The following is an 18775-nucleotide window of genomic DNA, read 5'->3' on the forward strand; positions in this document are numbered from 1 at the left end:
AGTTTGCCTCTAGGTCTTTATTCTCCTATCTATTTGTATCACTATCCTCACCCCAAGGTGCCTCCAGTCAGTCTGCTACAGTCCAGAGTTCACGGAAGCAGTTTACCTCTAGCTATGGCACTCAGTCTGGGTCCTCTAAGCCATTCACCCTGCAGGGAAGCACCACTTATGGTGGATCACTCCAGCCTCAAGATACCACAAGTCAGTTTGCCTCTGGGTCGCTGTCCTCCTATCCAAGTGTATCGCTATCCTCACCCCAAGGTGCTTACAGTCAGTCTGCTACAGTCCAGAGTTCACGGGAGCAGTTTACCTTCACAGGCATCTCTGGCACCCAGGAAGGGCCCTCTGCTGCCTTCAACTTGCAGGGAAGCACCACTTATGGTGGATCACTCCAGCCTCAAGGTACCACAAGTCAGTTTTCCTCTGGGTCTTTATCCTCCTATCCAAGTGTATCACTATCCTCACCCCAAGGTGCCTCCAGTCAGTCTGCTACAGTCCGGAGTTCACAGAAGCAGTTTACCTCTAGCTATGGCACCCAGTCCGGGTCCTCGAAGCCATTCACCGTGCAGGGAAGCACCACTTATGGTGGATCACTCCAGCCTCAAGATACCACAAGTCAGTTTGGCTCTGGGTCTCCGTCCTCCTATCTAAGTGTATCACTCTTCTCACCCCAACATCCTGCCAGTCATTCTGCTACAGTCCAGAGTTTACAGAAGCAGTTTGCTTCTAGCTATGGCACCCAGTCCGGGTCCTCTAAGCCATTCACCCTGCAGGGGAGCACCACTTATGGTGGATCACTCCAGCCTCAAGGTACCACAAGTCAGTTTGCCTCTGGGTCTTTATACTCCTATCCAAGTGTATCACTATCCTCACCCCAAGGTGCCTCCAGTCAGTCTGCTACAGTCCAGAGTTCACAGAAGCAGTTTGCCTCTAGCTATGGCACCCAGTCTGGGTCCTCTAAGCCATTCACCCTGCAGGGAAGCACCACTTATGGTGGATCACTCCAGCCTCAAGGTACCACAAGTCGGTTTGCCTCTGGGTCTCCATCCTCCTATCCAAGTGTATCACTGTTCTCACCCCAACATCCTGCCAGTCAGTCTGCTACAGTCCAGAGTTCACGGAAGCAGTTTACCTTCAAAGGCAACTCTGGCACCCAGGAAGGGCACTCTGCTCCCTTCAACTTGCAGGGAATCACAACTTATGGTGGATCACTCCAGCCTCAAGATACAATTCAGTTTGCCTCTGGGTCTCCCTCCTCCTATAATTGTCATTTGTGTACCGTTGTCCTCACCCCAAGGTGATGCTGACCAGTCCAGCCAAGCTTTTCAAAGCTATTCTGTGTCCCAAAGCCAGAAGTCTCAAAGATGGCAACCTTCACAAGGTATTCAGACCTCAGGTGCAGCTGCATTACAGGGTATCTCTCTGTCTCAAATCTCTCCAATGCAGAGTTTGTTTCCTTCCCTGTCATCAGCAGGAGGCTCATCTTCAGGAGATCCTGGACCATTTGTTTCTGCACAGGGTGGTAGCAGGAGATATGGTGGCTTTTCTCTTCATTCTCAAAGCTCCTCTAGCAAGTACACCCCTGGGTCTCATGCATATGCCAATCTTGGTTCCTCTCCCCTAGCTGTTTCTAGCCAGTCTACCAGTGATAAGTGGTCAAATGGCCTGTATAGCTCAGACTCTCTGCTGTAAGGAACTCAGCTTTCTGGAAATATTAATAATCAATAATATCTTGTTATTATTAATTATAAATATTTGGGTCAGTTAATTGGATTAACTTGATATGGCTGAATTAATATTACAATCAATTAATCAGTTCTTCCAACGAACTCTTTTGATTATTAATTTATTCTAAGAAAAGGGTATCTTCCATGGCCACCGAAGAATAATTATTTCTTCGCCTGTACAGTACTTTGAGCCAGTAGCAAAAACCGTGATCGTAAAGTGACTTGTATTGCAAACAAAACAGAACCAAATACATATTATGTACAAGTTTTATTAACTAAATATAGATATTTATATGAATATAAATAAACTAAACAACATACACACATGAATACATAAATAGGTTAGTGATAGGATGAAATTGGAAACCGGAAGAGGGTCTATGAGAAGAACCATCAGAATTTCATTTTCACATTTCATTGAATTGAATACTTGCATTTGTAATGGGAACAATTCTTGAAGTTGTTGAAAATTGAAGTCGTTGATGGTTCCGGCAGTGTCAAGTGGAAGTTGGTTGAGCGTTCTCTTTCTCCAGGAACGCATGACTGGTTTGGTGAAGGCCTGGGACTCTGTTGAGGCCACGCCGAGCACCCAGGAGAAGTGAGGAAGTCGGAAGGATGGGTGATTGGAGTCGTTGTTGGTTGGAGTCTTTGTTCCAAAACTCTTGAGATTATCCTTGGTTCTTTGTGAGAGAGTCATCTCTCTCCTGCCTGTGCCCATATCTGGTTGGATTGAGGCCTGCTGGGCCCTGGGGCCCCCGTGGAGGGGGAGGGGGTTCCCCAGAATCACCAGAACAGTGTTGCGGCTGGATGAAAGAACTAAGAGAGGGAGGTCACATGTGGACTGTCTCTAATAAGGCCTGGAGAAGATCCTCCCCTAAGGGTTGAACTCGACCAATCAGAAAGGGGACATGTCTGAGAGGGAAAGTGGGCTCTTAGTTGATTTATGGATCTTTGTCCCTAGCAAGATTATACCTTCATTAATGCTAAAATAGCTATAACACATCCACACTGCATTCTAGAAGAAGGTGATGTACATCAAAGTGTGAGTCATTAAATGAGGATTAGTTAGGTAGGAGGCATTATACAGGTGAGGTTACATTGATCGTTAGTTTGTTGTATACCAGGATACATACCATAATATATACCTAATAGTACACGAGACAGTAAACCATTTACACTGTTTCTTTCACAGTTTTATGAATGTTCATTTATAGATCAGTTAGTCTATGATTAATGCAGCAAAGTCTGTTTTAAAGAGGGTTTCTGTTTCATAGTCTCTCTCTTGAGTATGTGGCCACATTCCTCGGAGGTCGTAAAATCTCCTTGTCATGCCCTGTAACATGACACTGTTTCTGCCCTTGTGTTTGTTCATTTGGGCTGTGTGAGGAGTTTCATAAACCTTTGTATATAATGAATAATTAGTATGTGTCTGATTGGTCCATACCCTACACTGCGAACCCAGGGTCTCATTGGTGTAGTTGAAAGACCCTCTAGACCCTCATATCAAGCTCCTTTTGACTCAAGCAGTAACCAAATATCTGAGCATTTTGTGACCATGCTCTTGTTCTTGTGGGTTTTTAAGCTACATTCGAAGGATAGAACTCCATGCTATTTGAGTTTGTTAGGGTTGTGTGCAAAATTGGTTAAGAGTGATTTGCTGTGTCTGACACTTTTGTAGGCATTGACTGTTTAACTAAAGTTTGAGTACTTGGTATCAGGGGCGGAGCCAGACGATGTAAACATTCGGGGCTTAGCCCAAACCTAGGGGCGGTCCAGGCAGGGGCATACTCCCTTGGAGATTTTTTCCCCATTTACGTCAGCTAAATGCACTATTTTTCAGGCTGTTTGAGATATTAGAAAGCCTAAAAATCTATACACTACCTGGGAAAATTATGATAGTTAGGCCTACTCAGTAAAAAAAAAAAAAATCACAGAGTAGAGCCTACAACCTATTTTGTATGTAATTGTTCTCCAGCTGTAGTGAATCCAAAACACCAAAAATGTTAAGGATGACTCATTTTCACCCCTGGCAACTAAAAAGAGGCAACCATTATCTGACTATTTTTAAGTTTGCCTAAATAGGTAAAACACAGTGGTATCTGGTGGCGTGTAAAACTTATATAGCAGCCCTTTTAGACTGGGGCCAAAACGCCACCATAACTCGCTGAGAATAATTTAAGTCTCATGTGTGCAATAAAAGTTCCAAAGACCTGTGTCTTATTATTAAATATGTATACTTTTTGTTCAGAATTGCTGCATTAAATATTGATGATATTGTGCAATATGTTACAGTAAATTAATGATGCGTTGCCCAAAAAGCTTACATATAAAATTGTGGACAGTGATATTCATTTAATTAGCAATACTCTGCTGCTACCATTTATTCATTATCGCTGTTCACCATAACAATTCCTTTAATTATGTAAATACTAATATGTTTATTACATTATTACAGGCGCATCTCAAAAAAATTTAATATTGTGGAAAAGGTCATTGTGCTGCACCACCAGAACAAAACTGACAGATTGAATTCTCAGGAAACCTTTGCAGGTGTTTTGAGTTGATTAGCTGATTAGAGATCTTGTTAGGTCGTATAAAAAATTCTTTGTTCTAAAATTCTAATACATTTTGAGATAGGCGTACTGGAGTTTTGATTTCCATGAGCTGTAAGCCCATCATCATGATTAAAACAATAAAAGGCTTGAAATATTTAACTTTTTATGTAATGAATCTAGAATATATTAAAGATTTACTTTTTAAATTAAAGTATGGGGGGAAAAATAACTTATTGACGATATTGATGCATCTGTACTTGGAATTGTTGTCATCACTTAACTCAAGTGTTAGGCCTACAACAGCAGATTCACATGTAACACTTGTCCGCGGTTCGTCTGACGCTGCTTCTGAATCTCTCTCCGGCCGGTGAGGTTTACTGTTAGTGTTCCGTATAAAAAAACTTTATGATGTCCATAATAACTTCAGCCGGTTAGCCAGTAAGCTCGCTACGACGCCGGTTTAAACATACAACAGCCCGCAAGCGGCCAACCCCTGATGACAACGGCGAAGAAGATTAATTTATATTCTTCTTCGTTAGTTTTTATTGGCAGTTGGCAAACAAGCTGAGTGATGCGCGATGCATTACCGTCCGCCACTACGCACATTGTTTAATTTTTTGCCGCTCCATCAGAAATTCTGAGAGGAAATTAAACAAAGTTGAAGTTATTTTAAAAAACCTAAAAGATTCGGGGCTTTTGACAAACCATTCGGGGCTTAAGCCCAATTAGCCAACCCCCCCCCGCTCCGCTTTGCGTGCAGTTTTACATTTTCTAATTTCCTTTTTTTTTCTGCTCTCCCTTGTCATGATCGGGACTAATTCTTAGGTGTTCAACCTTTTAGTGTTTCCATATTTCAGACAATTTACATTATGAAATACATAGTTCACTACATTGCAGTATATTAAAAGTGGCAAGTTGAATTGAAAATATCAGTGATTGGTGTATAGCGGATCTTGATGTTAAATTTATCTGAATTTGCCAAAAAATTCCTGATGGGTTCAATACTATCTTCTACCTAAAGTGTTTTTGCACCGGTGGCAGCCCTTTGATAAATTATGTTAATTGACAAACCAAAGAATTTTAAATACATGGTTGATAAAATTGAGACTTAAGTTTATTGGACAAGTGAAAAAAAATCTTGTGCAGTTAAGTTGGTAATGTGGTTTTTGGAGTCGTTTAATCATGCTCTGACTGATGGCTGAACTTAGCAATTATAGTTTCGCAGGTACAGACTGATTTATCAATACATGATATATTCAGAATGAGTATGTGCTTGTGTATGATGTTACAGGCTTTATTCTGTGCTTGCGTATGATCTTACAGGCTTTATTCCCAGAATATTGTTGCACTAAAAAAAAAATTTAATGTTGGATTTACGTGAACCGTGTCACAAGAACTAAAAGAACTATGTCAATTGTGATGTGAAACGAACTACCTGCAGTGATTGTGATGTAAGGATGATTTTCCACTTGGGTTACAACCCTAGTACTTCCGAGAAAGACTTCAGGGTTTATATTTACCACAGAGGTGCCTTTTTACAGTACAGTTGAACACCACTGTGGCGTTAGGACCCATACACCACAGGATGAGCAGCACACCCTGCTGGCCTCACCTCTTCTTGCAGCAACCTAGTCTTCCCAGGAGGTCTCCCACCCAGGTACTGACCAGAGCCAACCCTGCTTAGCTTGTGCAGGCGAAAGCTTCGGGTTGACCACTGCCGGCTTGAGCAGCAGGTCTCCTCAAGCATCCCATCAGAGCCGATCAGCCCTATGCGCACACTACGCAAGTTGCGTAGGGCCCCGCCTCCCCCTTGTGTCAAAGCACGTCAATCAAAGTTTACAATATCGATGAGAAAATAAGGCGGAACTATCCTTCCGTTCACGAAAGAGAGAAAAAAACACCATGAGAGTGAACAGCAATCAGCTAGACTCTCCAAGTTTGATGTCAGCAAAGAACAGTAAATGATTATCTAGTCTCCAAGTCAGTAACAACTCTGCAATAAAGCAAAATGGAAAGCAATGTATTGACATTGACTATTGATTTAAAGGTTATATTGCATTTAAAATGTTGACGTAAATGTATGGCTGGACATATTGGTCAATATGGATGCACATTTCTCAGTAAATAATAACCATCAAGTATTGCTTTTATCATTTAAAACACAGTGACATGCTATGACAAGCCATTTTAGCTTTTATTCATTCACAGGATGCATTTTTTTAAATCAATAATTTAATTTGTACTATTTAAAATGTGAATTCTTGATATTAAGAATGTATTTTTTCGAGTAACAATGTCTATTTCTGATATCAGGAATTACATTTTCATTAGTACTAGTGAAAGGAGTGGGAGCACTGGGGTGTCAGGTGTGACTGTGTGGCAATGTCAAATGGTTTACATGACTCATGGGTCAGGTAGGAGGGCCCCTAAACAGAATTTTGCCTAGGGCCCCAGGGAGGTCAGGATCGGCTCTGCATCCCATTGCACACTTGGTTCATTGCACACCAACTGAAATATTTCAGGTCTTTTATTGTTTTAATACTGATGATTTTGGCATACAGCTCATGAAAACCCAAAATTCCTATCTCAAAAAATTAGCAAATCATGAACAGGGTCTCTAAACGAGCTATTAACCTAATCATCTGAATCAACTAATTAACTCTAAACACCTGCAAAAGATTCCTAAGGCTTTTAAAAACTCCCAGCCTGTTTCATTACTCAAAACCGCAATCATGGGTAAGACTGCCGTTCTGACTGCTGTCCAGAAGGCCATCATTGACACCCTCAAGCAAGAGGGTAAGACACAGAAAGAAATTTCTGAACAAATAGGCTGTTCCCAGAGTGCTGTATCAAGGCACCTCAGTGGGAAGTCTGTGGGAAGGAAAAAGTGTGGCAAAAAACGCTGCACAACGAGAAGAGGTGACCGGACCCTGAGGAAGATTGTGGAGAAGGACCGATTCCAGACCTTGGGGGACCTGCGGAAGCAGTGGACTGAGTCTGGAGTAGAAACATCCAGAGCCACCGTGCACAGGCGTGTGCAGGAAATGGGCTACAGGTGCCGTATTCCCCAGGTCAAGACACTTTTGAACCAGAAACAGCAGCAGAAGTGCCTGACTGGGCTACAGAGAAGCAGCACTGGACTGTTGCTCAGTGGTCCAAAGTTCTTTTTTCGGATGAAAGCAAATTTTGCATGTTTGCATTCGGAAATCAAGGTGCCAGAGTCTGGAGGAAGACTGGGGAGAAGGAAATGCCAAAATGCCTGAAGTCCAGTGTCAAGTACCCACAGTCAGTGATGGTCTGGGGTGCCATGTCAGCTGCTGGTGTTGGTCCACTGTGTTTTTTCAAGGGCAGGGTCAATGCAGCTAGCTATCAGGAGATTTTGGAGCACTTCATGCTTCCATCTGCTGAAAAGCTTTATGGAGATGAAGATTTCATTTTTCAGCACGACCTGGCACCTGCTCACAGTGCCAAAACCACTGGTAAATGGTTTACTGACCATGGTATTACTGTGCTCAATTGGCCTGCCAACTCTCCTGACCTGAACCCCATAGAGAATCTGTGGGATATTGTGAAGAGAAAGTTGAGAGACGCAAGACCCAACACTCTGGATGTCCTGGGCCTCCATAACACCTCAGCAGTGCCACAGGCTGATTGCCTCCATGCCACGCCGCATTGAAGCAGTCATTTCTGCAAAAGGATTCCCGACCAAGTATTGAGTGCATAACTGAACATAATTATTTGAAGGTTGACTTTTTTTGTATTAAAAACACTTCTTTTATTGGTCGGATGAAATATGCTAATTTTTTTAGATAGAATTTTGGGTTTTCATGAGCTGTATGCCAAAATCATCAGTATTAAAACAATAAAAGACCTGAAATATTTCAGTTGGTGTGCAATGAATCTAAAATATATGAAAGTTAAATTTTTATCATTACATTATGGAAAATAATGAACTTTATCACAATATGCAAATTTTTTGAGAAGGAGCTGTACGTCTGTCAAAGAGCTTTCCAGGCATAGACCAGCATGACTTTCTTTTACATGTTGTTCATTGGCGGTAAGTAAAGACCGCCTCCTTAGATCTGATCTCTAACGTTTTAACTCAACAGTTATTTTACATAGCGTGGTTATAAACAGTTTAATAGCATTTCTTTTGTATACAAAAGTTCATATCAGAACCTTTGCACGTTTAATGTAAAAATTGACAACCAAATGACAACCAAAGTGACATTTCATAAAAAATGATTCTCCCCCAAATGATTCTTTCTCCAACCTGAACCCAAATGTTGGCAGCCCTGTAATTATGACATAAAAATTAGAAATTATGACATAGTAGGTTTGCGAAGAAAAGTCCAAATTAAGACAAAGTAATAAATGAAATGTAAAAATTAAGACATTAAAAAGTCAAAATTATTTTTTTGCCTCATTTAATCTGAAGATTTAGATTGTAATTATTTTGTGTTTTTTTTCTATTTTCTCTGGTAACTTACAGCATGCAAAGAGGTTAACATAAAATCTGAATTATTCAAATACAAAATTCTTTAAATAAAACATGAACTTGAACAGTGAATGAAGCACAGTTGTGAATTTATTACTCATTACAGTGAACATACAGCTGAAGTGAACAATTTAAACAAATAAAAAAAAGCAAATTAAATTGCTAAATTAAAGCAACCCCCCCCCCAAAAAAAACCCTTTCTAAACCCTAAAAAGAATAGATTAAAGAAATTTAAAATGAACTACACAAACCAACAGTACTATATATCCACACAACTCTTAATGTCTCCCAGTGCTTTAAAATAAGCTGTCAGTTATTCAAAACACAAAATAAGCCAACAAATTAAATGATCTGCATAAAACCAAGAAATTACTGCATCCATAAATGTTAATAATTTCATACTGCAAGTCATATCAATGAATCACCTTCAGAGAAAAACACTATGGTTAAGTCTAGCTTGTACATATACAGTATACTAATTATTTAGAATTGTTCCCTTGTTTAAATTGCATTCAAATACTTAATATGTTTGACAATTGTTCATCAGAGCCTTGAGTAAAGCCCTGGTGATAATAAGAGATGGACTGATATATCAGCCTATTGTGTATATATATATATATATATATATTAGTATCATTTCACAATAAGGTTTTATTTGTTAACATTAGATAACTACAAGTTAAAGGGGTCATGAAATGAGAAAATCAAATTTGCATTGATCTTTTGACATCTAAGAGATCTTTGTGCCATTCAAACATCCAGCAAGTTTCATAACATAAAACATCCTCCTCATAAACAAAGTAATTATTTAATCAAGTTTTGATATTGCAGGATTTGTGATGTCACACGGGCAAATTAATTTGCACATGCCTGCCTCCAGAGCAAGACATCGACGAATAGTTAAACAGCATTGCATCACAGGCCCCGCCCACTGGAGTTCAGTCACTTAACAACTGACGTTTGCCTACACCGGATGTGAGCGTCATGTCAAAAGCAAAAAAACAAACAAAAAAACAATATAATTGCTGATGCTGTATAATCATAATTATATAACCATTATAACAATATAATTATGAATGTTTTCAAAACATTTACTCGAGTGCAATAGCGAGTGGCTGTTGATACCGTTTCCTATACAACGACATTAGCCAATCATAACAGTGGCCGTATATTGACAAGCCTTAAAGGAGCCGTGCCTTAAAAACTGATCATTTCAGACAGAGAGTCAGAATGAAGGTTGAAAATAATATTTTTTCCACATATATATTTGCTTTTTGTGAAAAAAACCCTCTATTAACATTATGATTGAACCTCAAGGAACATATTAAAAATACTTATATAGTAAAAACACTTCACCATTTATTGATCTTGGTTAATGTAAACATTAACATTTACTAATACACTAGACCTTATTGTAAAGTGTTACTATATATACACATACTGTATATAATTGTGTATACATATATGTCAGATAATAATATGTACACACAATAATAAAGAATGTATAAAAGATATTTATCTTCATCATCACTGAAAAACTCAATTCACTAGTAAAAACTGTTCAATCTGGCCCCATTAAACCGACTATGTAGAAAAATCCCTAAATGCCGAGTCTGTAACACATCCTGTTGTGTAACTAGACAAAAATGGCCTCAATGTGCAATTCTTCCATCTTTACATTCCAAACCTCTTCAAAAAGGCTTTTCTTCATTAACCGTTGTGACAGTCATTTTTTGACCTGACATCTCAGTAGTCTGCCCTGCAGAAGTACTGCTTTTCTTTGTAAATGCTGCATGTATGCATAGCATATCTCATTTGAAAGCACGCATGACAAATGGGCCAATAAAACTGACTGTAGAGACAATTTGCACTAATATCTTCTATAGCGCCCCTTATAGTGATGAAGGATAATTCAACACAATTAACTTGACGCATGTAATCAATCTTGCGTTTATGTTTGCGTACTTGCGTAGAATGTTTCTGGCCCATTTGACTTGTTGCACCAAATGACTCGATACTGCGAGAAAACTATAAAAACAACACTGCATATTTCCGTAGTTCTTCTCCAGCCTTAACTTCATCAACACTAACAGGTGCAACAGTTACGACTTCCACAATAAACTATGCTATCCTGCGTTTATAAAGTCTGTGCTCATACATTATTATTTTAAATCACATTTACCCAAGGACGAGGGGGCAAATGGGATGCACTAAGACTGGGCCACAGGAGGTCACATGAGGTACCATGCAGCCAATCCGGCTAGAGCAGCGATCCAGGCGGCCAATAGGACTTGACCGGAGGGATTTTTAAGCACAGTCATGGCCACTTGACAAATGTAAGATGATCCGCTGCTGGCAGCTGAAACAGAAAGAATGAAATAATCATGTAAACGGTGTAATTTGCTTGGGTTTAAGGCCGGGTTTCCCAAACAGGGGTTTGAAGGAGAACTGTAGAGGTTGATGAAAAGCTAATGATTAATAAAATCAAATATAAAATTTAAATAAATAGAGCTGTACAATTAATCGAAATAAAACCGTAATTGCGATATAGATCAGAGTAATTATCAAATCAAAGGCTGAAATTTAAAGTAATATATAATCTATTCAGGGTTATTACAGTTAACTAAAATTAAAAACAAACAAAAAACATGTTTGTTACTTGAAATATAATAAATGTTTACTGAAATAAAATATAAAAAACCTTAAACTAATTTTATTACTATTATTATTCTAGTTCAAATTTCTCATTTTCATTTAGTTTAACTTGATGCACTAAATAACTAAAACCGAAATTAAAAAAAATTATAAAAACTATAAAAAAGACATAATAAATAAAAAATAAAATAAAACAAATAAAAATGACAAAAACATACAACAAAATTAATAAAACTTTAACTAAAACGATAATAAAAATAGAAAATTAAAAAATGACAACCAATTCAAAATATGAATAACTATAATAGTATCTCAATATTACTAAAATAACACTGAATCTATTGTGACAAAATAAAAGTCTATATTATTATTATTATTTATTAATTTTTTATAATTACAGTTAAAACTAATAATGATAATTTCACTTAAATATTTGTAACAATATATATATATAAAGATTTAGCTTACTAAAAAGATTAAATATTTTATCTGCTTGGTTGCAAGTCATGTGACCATTAACCATCATCAGAGAACGGTGAATGTCTGAATGTGCCGTTTTCAAATTAGAAGCTCATCTGTACTTCAAATAAATATCTGATGGGTTTGGCTGACAGAAAAGTAATAGTGAATCCCTGGTTTAAGGTGTAATGAAGATGAATAGTCTGGTGAAGCTGACCTGTTTTGGCAGCGTGGTACGGACACTGACTGACGTCTCCTTGTATCTCTCCATGAGCCGGAGCGGCGTCCAAAACATCGTCCTGAAGGGTCTTTCCAACCTCCTCTAGTTCTCCAAAAATCTGCATGCAACACATCACCATCACAGGAAACAATGAGGGAACACTGAGGAAATGACAAGCATTTAATGAAAAGCTCTTTGTCATGTGTGTGACAGTGACAGCATTAAATAAACACATTCAACTAGATGTCACAGTCAAACGCAATGTTAAAAGATGCTGGTGAGAAGCGAGACATTGTTTTGACCCCGTCTTGTCCATTTAATTTCAGAGCTCATCTGTGATCTGCCATGAGGACAAAGGACTCTTCCATCTGCTGACGGATGAAACTCAAGCCACACGGAGCTTTAAGTACACACTCACTGATATGAACACGGAGACGTCAGGTTCAGTTCTAATAGAGCGACTGCAAAGCCCTCCAGGTGAAGACACACACAGAGAGATTATGAGCGGGCCATTAGTTTAATTCATTCGGTGTTCGTGAAGGATCTCAGACTGAGTGCAGAGATAATGATCTGCACATCTTGAATTAATTGTCATCAACATCATTCTTTAAAGGACTCATAATGAAGAATCAAAATATTATTGATTAAACTTTTAGAACCTGAGAACATTAAGTAAGGGATAATGTAGAGCGAGGCGGTTGTTATAGCGAATACAATCCCGACAGGCTGATTAGGACAGGTTACGACAGGCGGAGGGGTCTTGAATCAGCCTGAAGGGGTTGTATTCGCTATAACAACCGCCTCACTCTACATTATCCCGCTTATTACATGGCTACCTACCAAATAAATCCATAATTTGACACAAAATATATATTTAAGTATAAAATATTGAGTTTATCGATTTAAAAACGATTAAATGTATTGCTTCCGCTAAAGAAAATAGTCCGTTCCGTCTCTACGGTTAGAATCCATGGCAACGCTTTGTTTTTCATGGCAATGGTGTGTTACACTTAACATTCTACATTAGAATTCAACCAAGCCATGTAATAATTAAATTTAATTAATTTTTAACAATTGTAATTAATAATTAAACTATTAATTTCTTTTTTAAGTTTGTCTCATTTAATTAAACTTCATTTAGAAAAAAGCATTGCTTTATCTTTCTGTCAATAAAATAGGTAATAACAACAATAAATTATTTCAAAAAGAAAAATGTAAAACAAATTAATTTATTACACACTCTCTCTCTATACATATACACACACACACACATATATATATATATATATATATATATATATATATATATATATATATATATATATATATATATAATTATTATTTTAAAATAAATAAATAAAAATAAGAAAACAAAATAAAAGTAATTTTAGAAATGAAATCATTAATAATAATAATAATAAAATTTAATTTAGAAAATTGTATTTGGAAACGTCATCTATTTAACAATAAAATAGGTAATAATAACAATAATAATAAGCTATTACAAATAGAAAAAAGTAAGAAAAAAGCATTTAATTTAATTGATATATATTTATTTATATATATGTGTGTGTGTGTGTGTATGTGAGTGCGTGCGTGCGTGCATGTATAAGTAGTTATTTTAAAATGTAGATAAATGTAACAAAATAAATAAATGCAATTTTAGAAATTAATTAAATTAGTTGAATTAAATTGAATTTAGAACATTTTATTTAGAAACATCCATTTGCCAATAAAATAACTAAAAAATATTTAAACGGAAATATTATATATATATTCATGATTTTAAAATGAACTTAAATGTAGCAATAATATAAATACAATTTAAAAATTATCAAAAGTGATTTTTGAATTATTAAGCTGAATCACTGAATCCTTTGTTTTGTTTTTCTTAAGTGAACTCCTCCTTCTTTAGAAAAAAAAGCATAAAGAAATATTACAGTTGGTACAACAAATCTTGCCTGAAATAACAACAAGAAAATATGACCCCTTTAAATTTCTGCACTGCTCACCTCCATATTGAACTGAAAGGCGAGGTTGGCTTCCTCCACGACGCTCCTCTTGGTGTGTGTGTCGAGCTCCAGCTCGTTCATCCGGCTGCGGTACAGCTGCTTGAAGGCCTTGGCGCTGTGGATGCCTTCAAACTCATAGAAGCTCAGGCCTTCTCCTGTGGGCGGCAGCTTCATGGCGCGCTGGGCCACCTTCCTCAGCACCTGCCCCCCTGAGAGGTCTCCCATGTAGCGCGTGTAGGCGTGGGCCACGAGAAGCGCGGGCTGGTCCCGGCCGACCCGCCGGATGCGGTCCACGTACCGCTGAGCCGCGGGAGAGATGCGGATCTGACTCCGCCAGTCCTCGCCGTAGAAGAACTCCAGATCCCGAGCCAGAGCGTCGCGCCGGTGGAGCTCGTGAGGGAAGTAGAGCGGAGCAAAATGAGGATGTTCTTTATTCCTCTCGATCTCCTCTTCCATGGCGGAGTACGTGAAGAATAAAGCCACATGGCCGAGCTGAAAACACAGATCCAGAAATCATAGTCAAGGAGAACTAAACACATTTATCTTGCTGTGTGCAGTATCAATGAGATGCTATTGTAGTTTTTATTTTGTTGCCTATTTTTGTCATTTATATTTGTTTCTTAAAAGATATGTCTATTTAGTTCTTATTCATTTAAAAAAATAATAATCAGACTCGCCCAGAAAAAGCACACAGGTTGGGAAAAATCAAGATTAATAAAAACAAGGGCTGTGCAACAATTAATCTTGATTAAATGCATCCAAAATAAAAGTTTGTGTTTACATAATGTATTTTGTGTGTGTACTGTGCATAATTACTTTGTATATATAAATACACACACATGCATGTATACATTTAAGAAACATGTGTTATTTATTTATAAAATATTTATAATATACATTATATACAAGCAAATATTTCTGTAATTTAATTACCTCAGTTGACATTAACTAACAATAAAGAGTATTTGTATGAACTTGTATTTACATAAATACTGTAATGTGTCGTTCATTGTTAGTTAATTTTAATTAATGCATTACATAAAATTACAAATGTGGCCATATTGTAAATTGTTACCATTTTATTTTTTAGCTTTAGCTAACAATATTATGTGGTTAATAACTGGTCCAATACCTTCATTTTAAGTGTGTGAGATTTCTTTTCCTTTTAATCATCTGCCACAAAAATATCATACATGTAATCCAATCCAAAGTTTAATGTGATGAAATGATCAATCAAATCACAGCAGCTCATGTTTCAATCAGAAATATGCCCCATTATGGCTGATGACATCACGACTGACTGATCCGTTTACCTTGAAGAGCTCCTTGTGGATGCGTCCCTTCAGGAAGTCTTTGACAAACTCTGTGTTTTCGGCCTTCTCGTGAACTTCTTTGGTTCCTGCTGCCAGCATCTCTGATAGATCAGTGGGACTGTAGGGTTGAGATGATATTGAAGGTTTGTTCATGAAACAATTACACACTCAAACGGTGTTATTTTAGTAGAACTGATATACTTTTATAATGTTTATACATACATATATTTATTTTTTCTGTTTTAGTTAATTTTGTCATTCGTATACGTTTTTAATACTATTATTATATTATTAATATTACTTTTATAATGTTTATTAATATTTAGATTTTATAACAATATTTTTTATTTTCCGTTTTAATTTTAGATCATTTCTGTCCTTTCTATTAGTTTTTGTTTAATTAATATGTCTATTTCTTATGATTTTTTTTTATTTTCCGTTTTAATTTTAGATCATTTCTGTCCTTTCTATTAGTTTTTGTTTAATTAATATGTCTATTTCTTATGAATTTTTTTTATTTTCAGTTTGAGGTATTCTAGTATTTCGAGGCAAACTAAAAGAAAATGAAAAACACAACAACAAATGTCTTGGCAACTAGCTGAAATTAAAGAATTTTTTTTTCCAAGTTATACAATTTTTTTTATTATTATTATTTTAGTTTAAGTTAACAATAATAACTCTGACTTTTATATTATTTATTAGCATTTTGAATGAGCTTTTTTTTTATATTTTCAATTTCCTTTTAATTTTAGTTTTAGTAATTTTGTCGTTTTTATTAGTTTTTACATCTCGCCATTTGACTTTCGTTTATTTCCTTCAGGTTTAGTTTGAATAATTTTAGTACTTCAGCTTAATTTTTTTTATTTTTTTTATTTTATTCAGTTTGTCATCTAATATTATTCGGCTTTATTTCATTAACAAAATCATTTTTAATAGTTTTAGTAAACAATAACAGCATAATTCAAGCATGTTGTTAAAGGAAGAAAGCGATGACAGGAAATGCTGCTCTTGTAAATGTTGAATGTATGATGTACCTGAGGACCGTGACGCCCCCCTCCTCACACACTCCTCCTCCTCCGTTAGCTGTGCTCGTCCCGTTAGCATCCTCTTCAGTCTTCATAGCAGACATCCCTCTGTCTTCTGTTCAATCTGTCCTGACTGCTCAAACACATGAGCATGACTGAGCGTTTCCTTCTTAAACACACACACACACACACACACATACACACACACACACACACACACACACACACACACACACACACACACACACACACACACACACACACACAATATTCTAGAATATCCTGGGTGTTCAAATACATTATCTATCTATCTATCTATCTATCTATCTATCTATCTATCTATCTATCTATCTATCTATCTATCACACACACACACACACACACACAATATTCTAGAATATCCTGGCTGTTCAAATACATTATCTATCTATCTATCTATCTATCTATCTATCTATCTATCTATCTATCTATCTATCTATCCGTCCATCAGTAAGCACAAAAATTACTAATGCTAAATAAAAAATAAAGCCAAAAATAAATATTTAAACAAAAACTAATAAAAATGACAAAAGCGCAATTACTTGAACTGAAATTAATATGAACTTTGAACTGAAATTAACATGAAAAGTGAAAATATAAGAAAAATAGCTCATTCAAATTATGAATAAATACTCTATTAAATTAATAATAGCAAATGGACACTGCTACCTAACGATCTATCTAGGCAAATTACAGTTTAACACAATACAACACAAAGTAGGAAGCTCATTCATCCTTTTCATTATGTAAAAATTATTCTGTAAGCCGCTATCCCTCAGATTTGTACATGTTTTGACTTTAGCTTTTAATCAAAGTGTGATATATGCAGCTCAGCATTAATAACTATGATAATGTAAACACACACACACACACACACACAGAAATGATGAAGAAAACCTCTTACCTCAAACCTCCTGAGCACGAGCTTCAACTGTCAGTGTCCCTACAGCAGATGACAATAGTTCAGCATCCAGTCAGGTGATTGTTTCTGAGGACACACACACACACACACACTGACACACTGACAGTGAGCCTCTATTCATCCAGCACACACTGAGGCTGTTTCAAGAGCATTTGTGTTTGTTTGCAGGGTGACGTTAAATGAAAACACAGAACAAAAGAGCAGTCATGAGCATTCTGGTGTTTTCTAATCTAATCTCACTGTCCTGTGATCAGCATCCATTTAAAACCTACAAGCAGCTCCAAAAGCATCAACCCACTCTAGTGTCATTATATTAACTCAGTCAGTTTTTACTAAAGTGCTGACTTATCATATGTCAAAGCGAACCTAGCACTCATCATAACGTCACTAATACTTACAATCAGCTCTTCAGCAAATCCTGCTTTAGACCAGATAATAATAGTATTAAATGGTCTGTCCAGGCCGTAGGAATGATAATAGATTGATAACTGATTATTGAAATGATCAATAGTCGGATGCTCGTGGGTTTTTTTTTTTTGTCTGCGGCGTTCACTCAGGAAGCTGCAGGATGAAACCACGTGACTCTCCGAGCTTATGCTTAAAGGCGCAGCGAACATTAAATGCATAATGCCCGATAGATATTTGGCTGCGTCCGAAATTGCACACTTCCCTAATATGTAGTAAGCGAAAAACAGTATGTGACAAAATATGTCCAAATTCACGGTCCCCATAAGCGTAGGACAAAAAATCACCCAGATTACAAGATAATAAGTTTGCGATGGACACTTTACTTTCCTATGAGGCCACGGGAGAGGATTTATGAATGGTAACAGAGTGGAGCAACCGGAAGCAACGCAACTGACACTGGTAGATCACATGATAATGACAACATGGCGAATGTAGTACATCCGGATTATATTCATACTACACACATTCATACTATATAGAAAATAAAATACTTTTTTAGCGTTGTGAAGTATGACTTCAAAACTAGTACCTACTCATATGTGATTTCAAACGGAGCCATACTTTTTAAAATAGTTTGTCAAACAGAACAACCATAAACTTTGTATGTTTAATTCAGCAAAGTTATGTTCCATCTATCACAGAAATAAAAAGCTGCTTTTGCATTTTTAATTCAATTTTGTTTAAAAATGTATACTTCTGCAGTCGGGTCAAATCATGAGGAATACATTTCTCATGGAAGGTACAGTGTGTTGCATTCTGGGATCATGTGCATGTTATGGTAGTATGCTATTCTGAACATATCTATATACCTTTCTCAATCTTTCATTTTTATCAGTAATCCTGATTTGTGCATGTGTACTACCTAATGTAAACAATAAAGGC

At 36.8% G+C, this 18775-nt stretch overlaps 1 protein-coding gene across 2 annotated transcripts; it reads right to left on the bottom strand.

The window, feature by feature from the left end:
- Positions 1-9411: 9411 nt before the first annotated feature.
- hmox2b (heme oxygenase 2b) lies at positions 9412-17969 on the bottom strand. Of its 2 annotated transcripts, XM_077213767.1 has the most exons (7): positions 17824-17969; positions 17408-17491; positions 16474-16597; positions 15440-15557; positions 14127-14618; positions 12112-12232; positions 9412-11139 (listed from the first exon to the last, which is right to left on the bottom strand). In XM_077213767.1, exons 3-7 carry the CDS (start codon positions 16566-16568, stop codon positions 11012-11014), a joined length of 954 nt encoding a protein of 317 aa, XP_077069882.1. In that variant the 5' UTR covers positions 16569-16597; positions 17408-17491; positions 17824-17969; the 3' UTR covers positions 9412-11011. The 2 variants fall into 2 exon arrangements, with proteins under 2 accessions (XP_077069882.1, XP_077069881.1); XM_077213766.1 differs by lacking the exon at positions 17824-17969 and having other exon boundaries at positions 9414-11139; positions 17401-17492.
- Between the last annotated feature and the right edge of the window lie 806 nt (positions 17970-18775).

This window comes from Siphateles boraxobius, unplaced genomic scaffold (genome assembly GCF_051911475.1).
Source record: "Siphateles boraxobius isolate OS27281-9 unplaced genomic scaffold, OSU_SipBor_1 66, whole genome shotgun sequence".
NCBI classification, from domain to species: domain Eukaryota; kingdom Metazoa; phylum Chordata; class Actinopteri; order Cypriniformes; family Leuciscidae; genus Siphateles; species Siphateles boraxobius.

What these genes read in the sequence shown, in the direction of transcription:
- hmox2b (XM_077213767.1), bottom strand. Translation starts at nt 16,568, where the DNA reads ATGTCTGCTATGAAGACTGAAGAGGATGCTAACGGGACGAGCACAGCT. An exon ending in TCCACAAGGAGCTCTTCAAG is followed by an intron (nt 14,619 to 15,439) that starts GTAAACGGATCA and finishes CTGTGTTTTCAG; the next exon opens with CTCGGCCATGTGGCTTTATT. An exon ending in GTACCACGCTGCCAAAACAG is followed by an intron (nt 11,140 to 12,111) that starts GTCAGCTTCACC and finishes TTTCTGTTTCAG; the next exon opens with CTGCCAGCAGCGGATCATCT.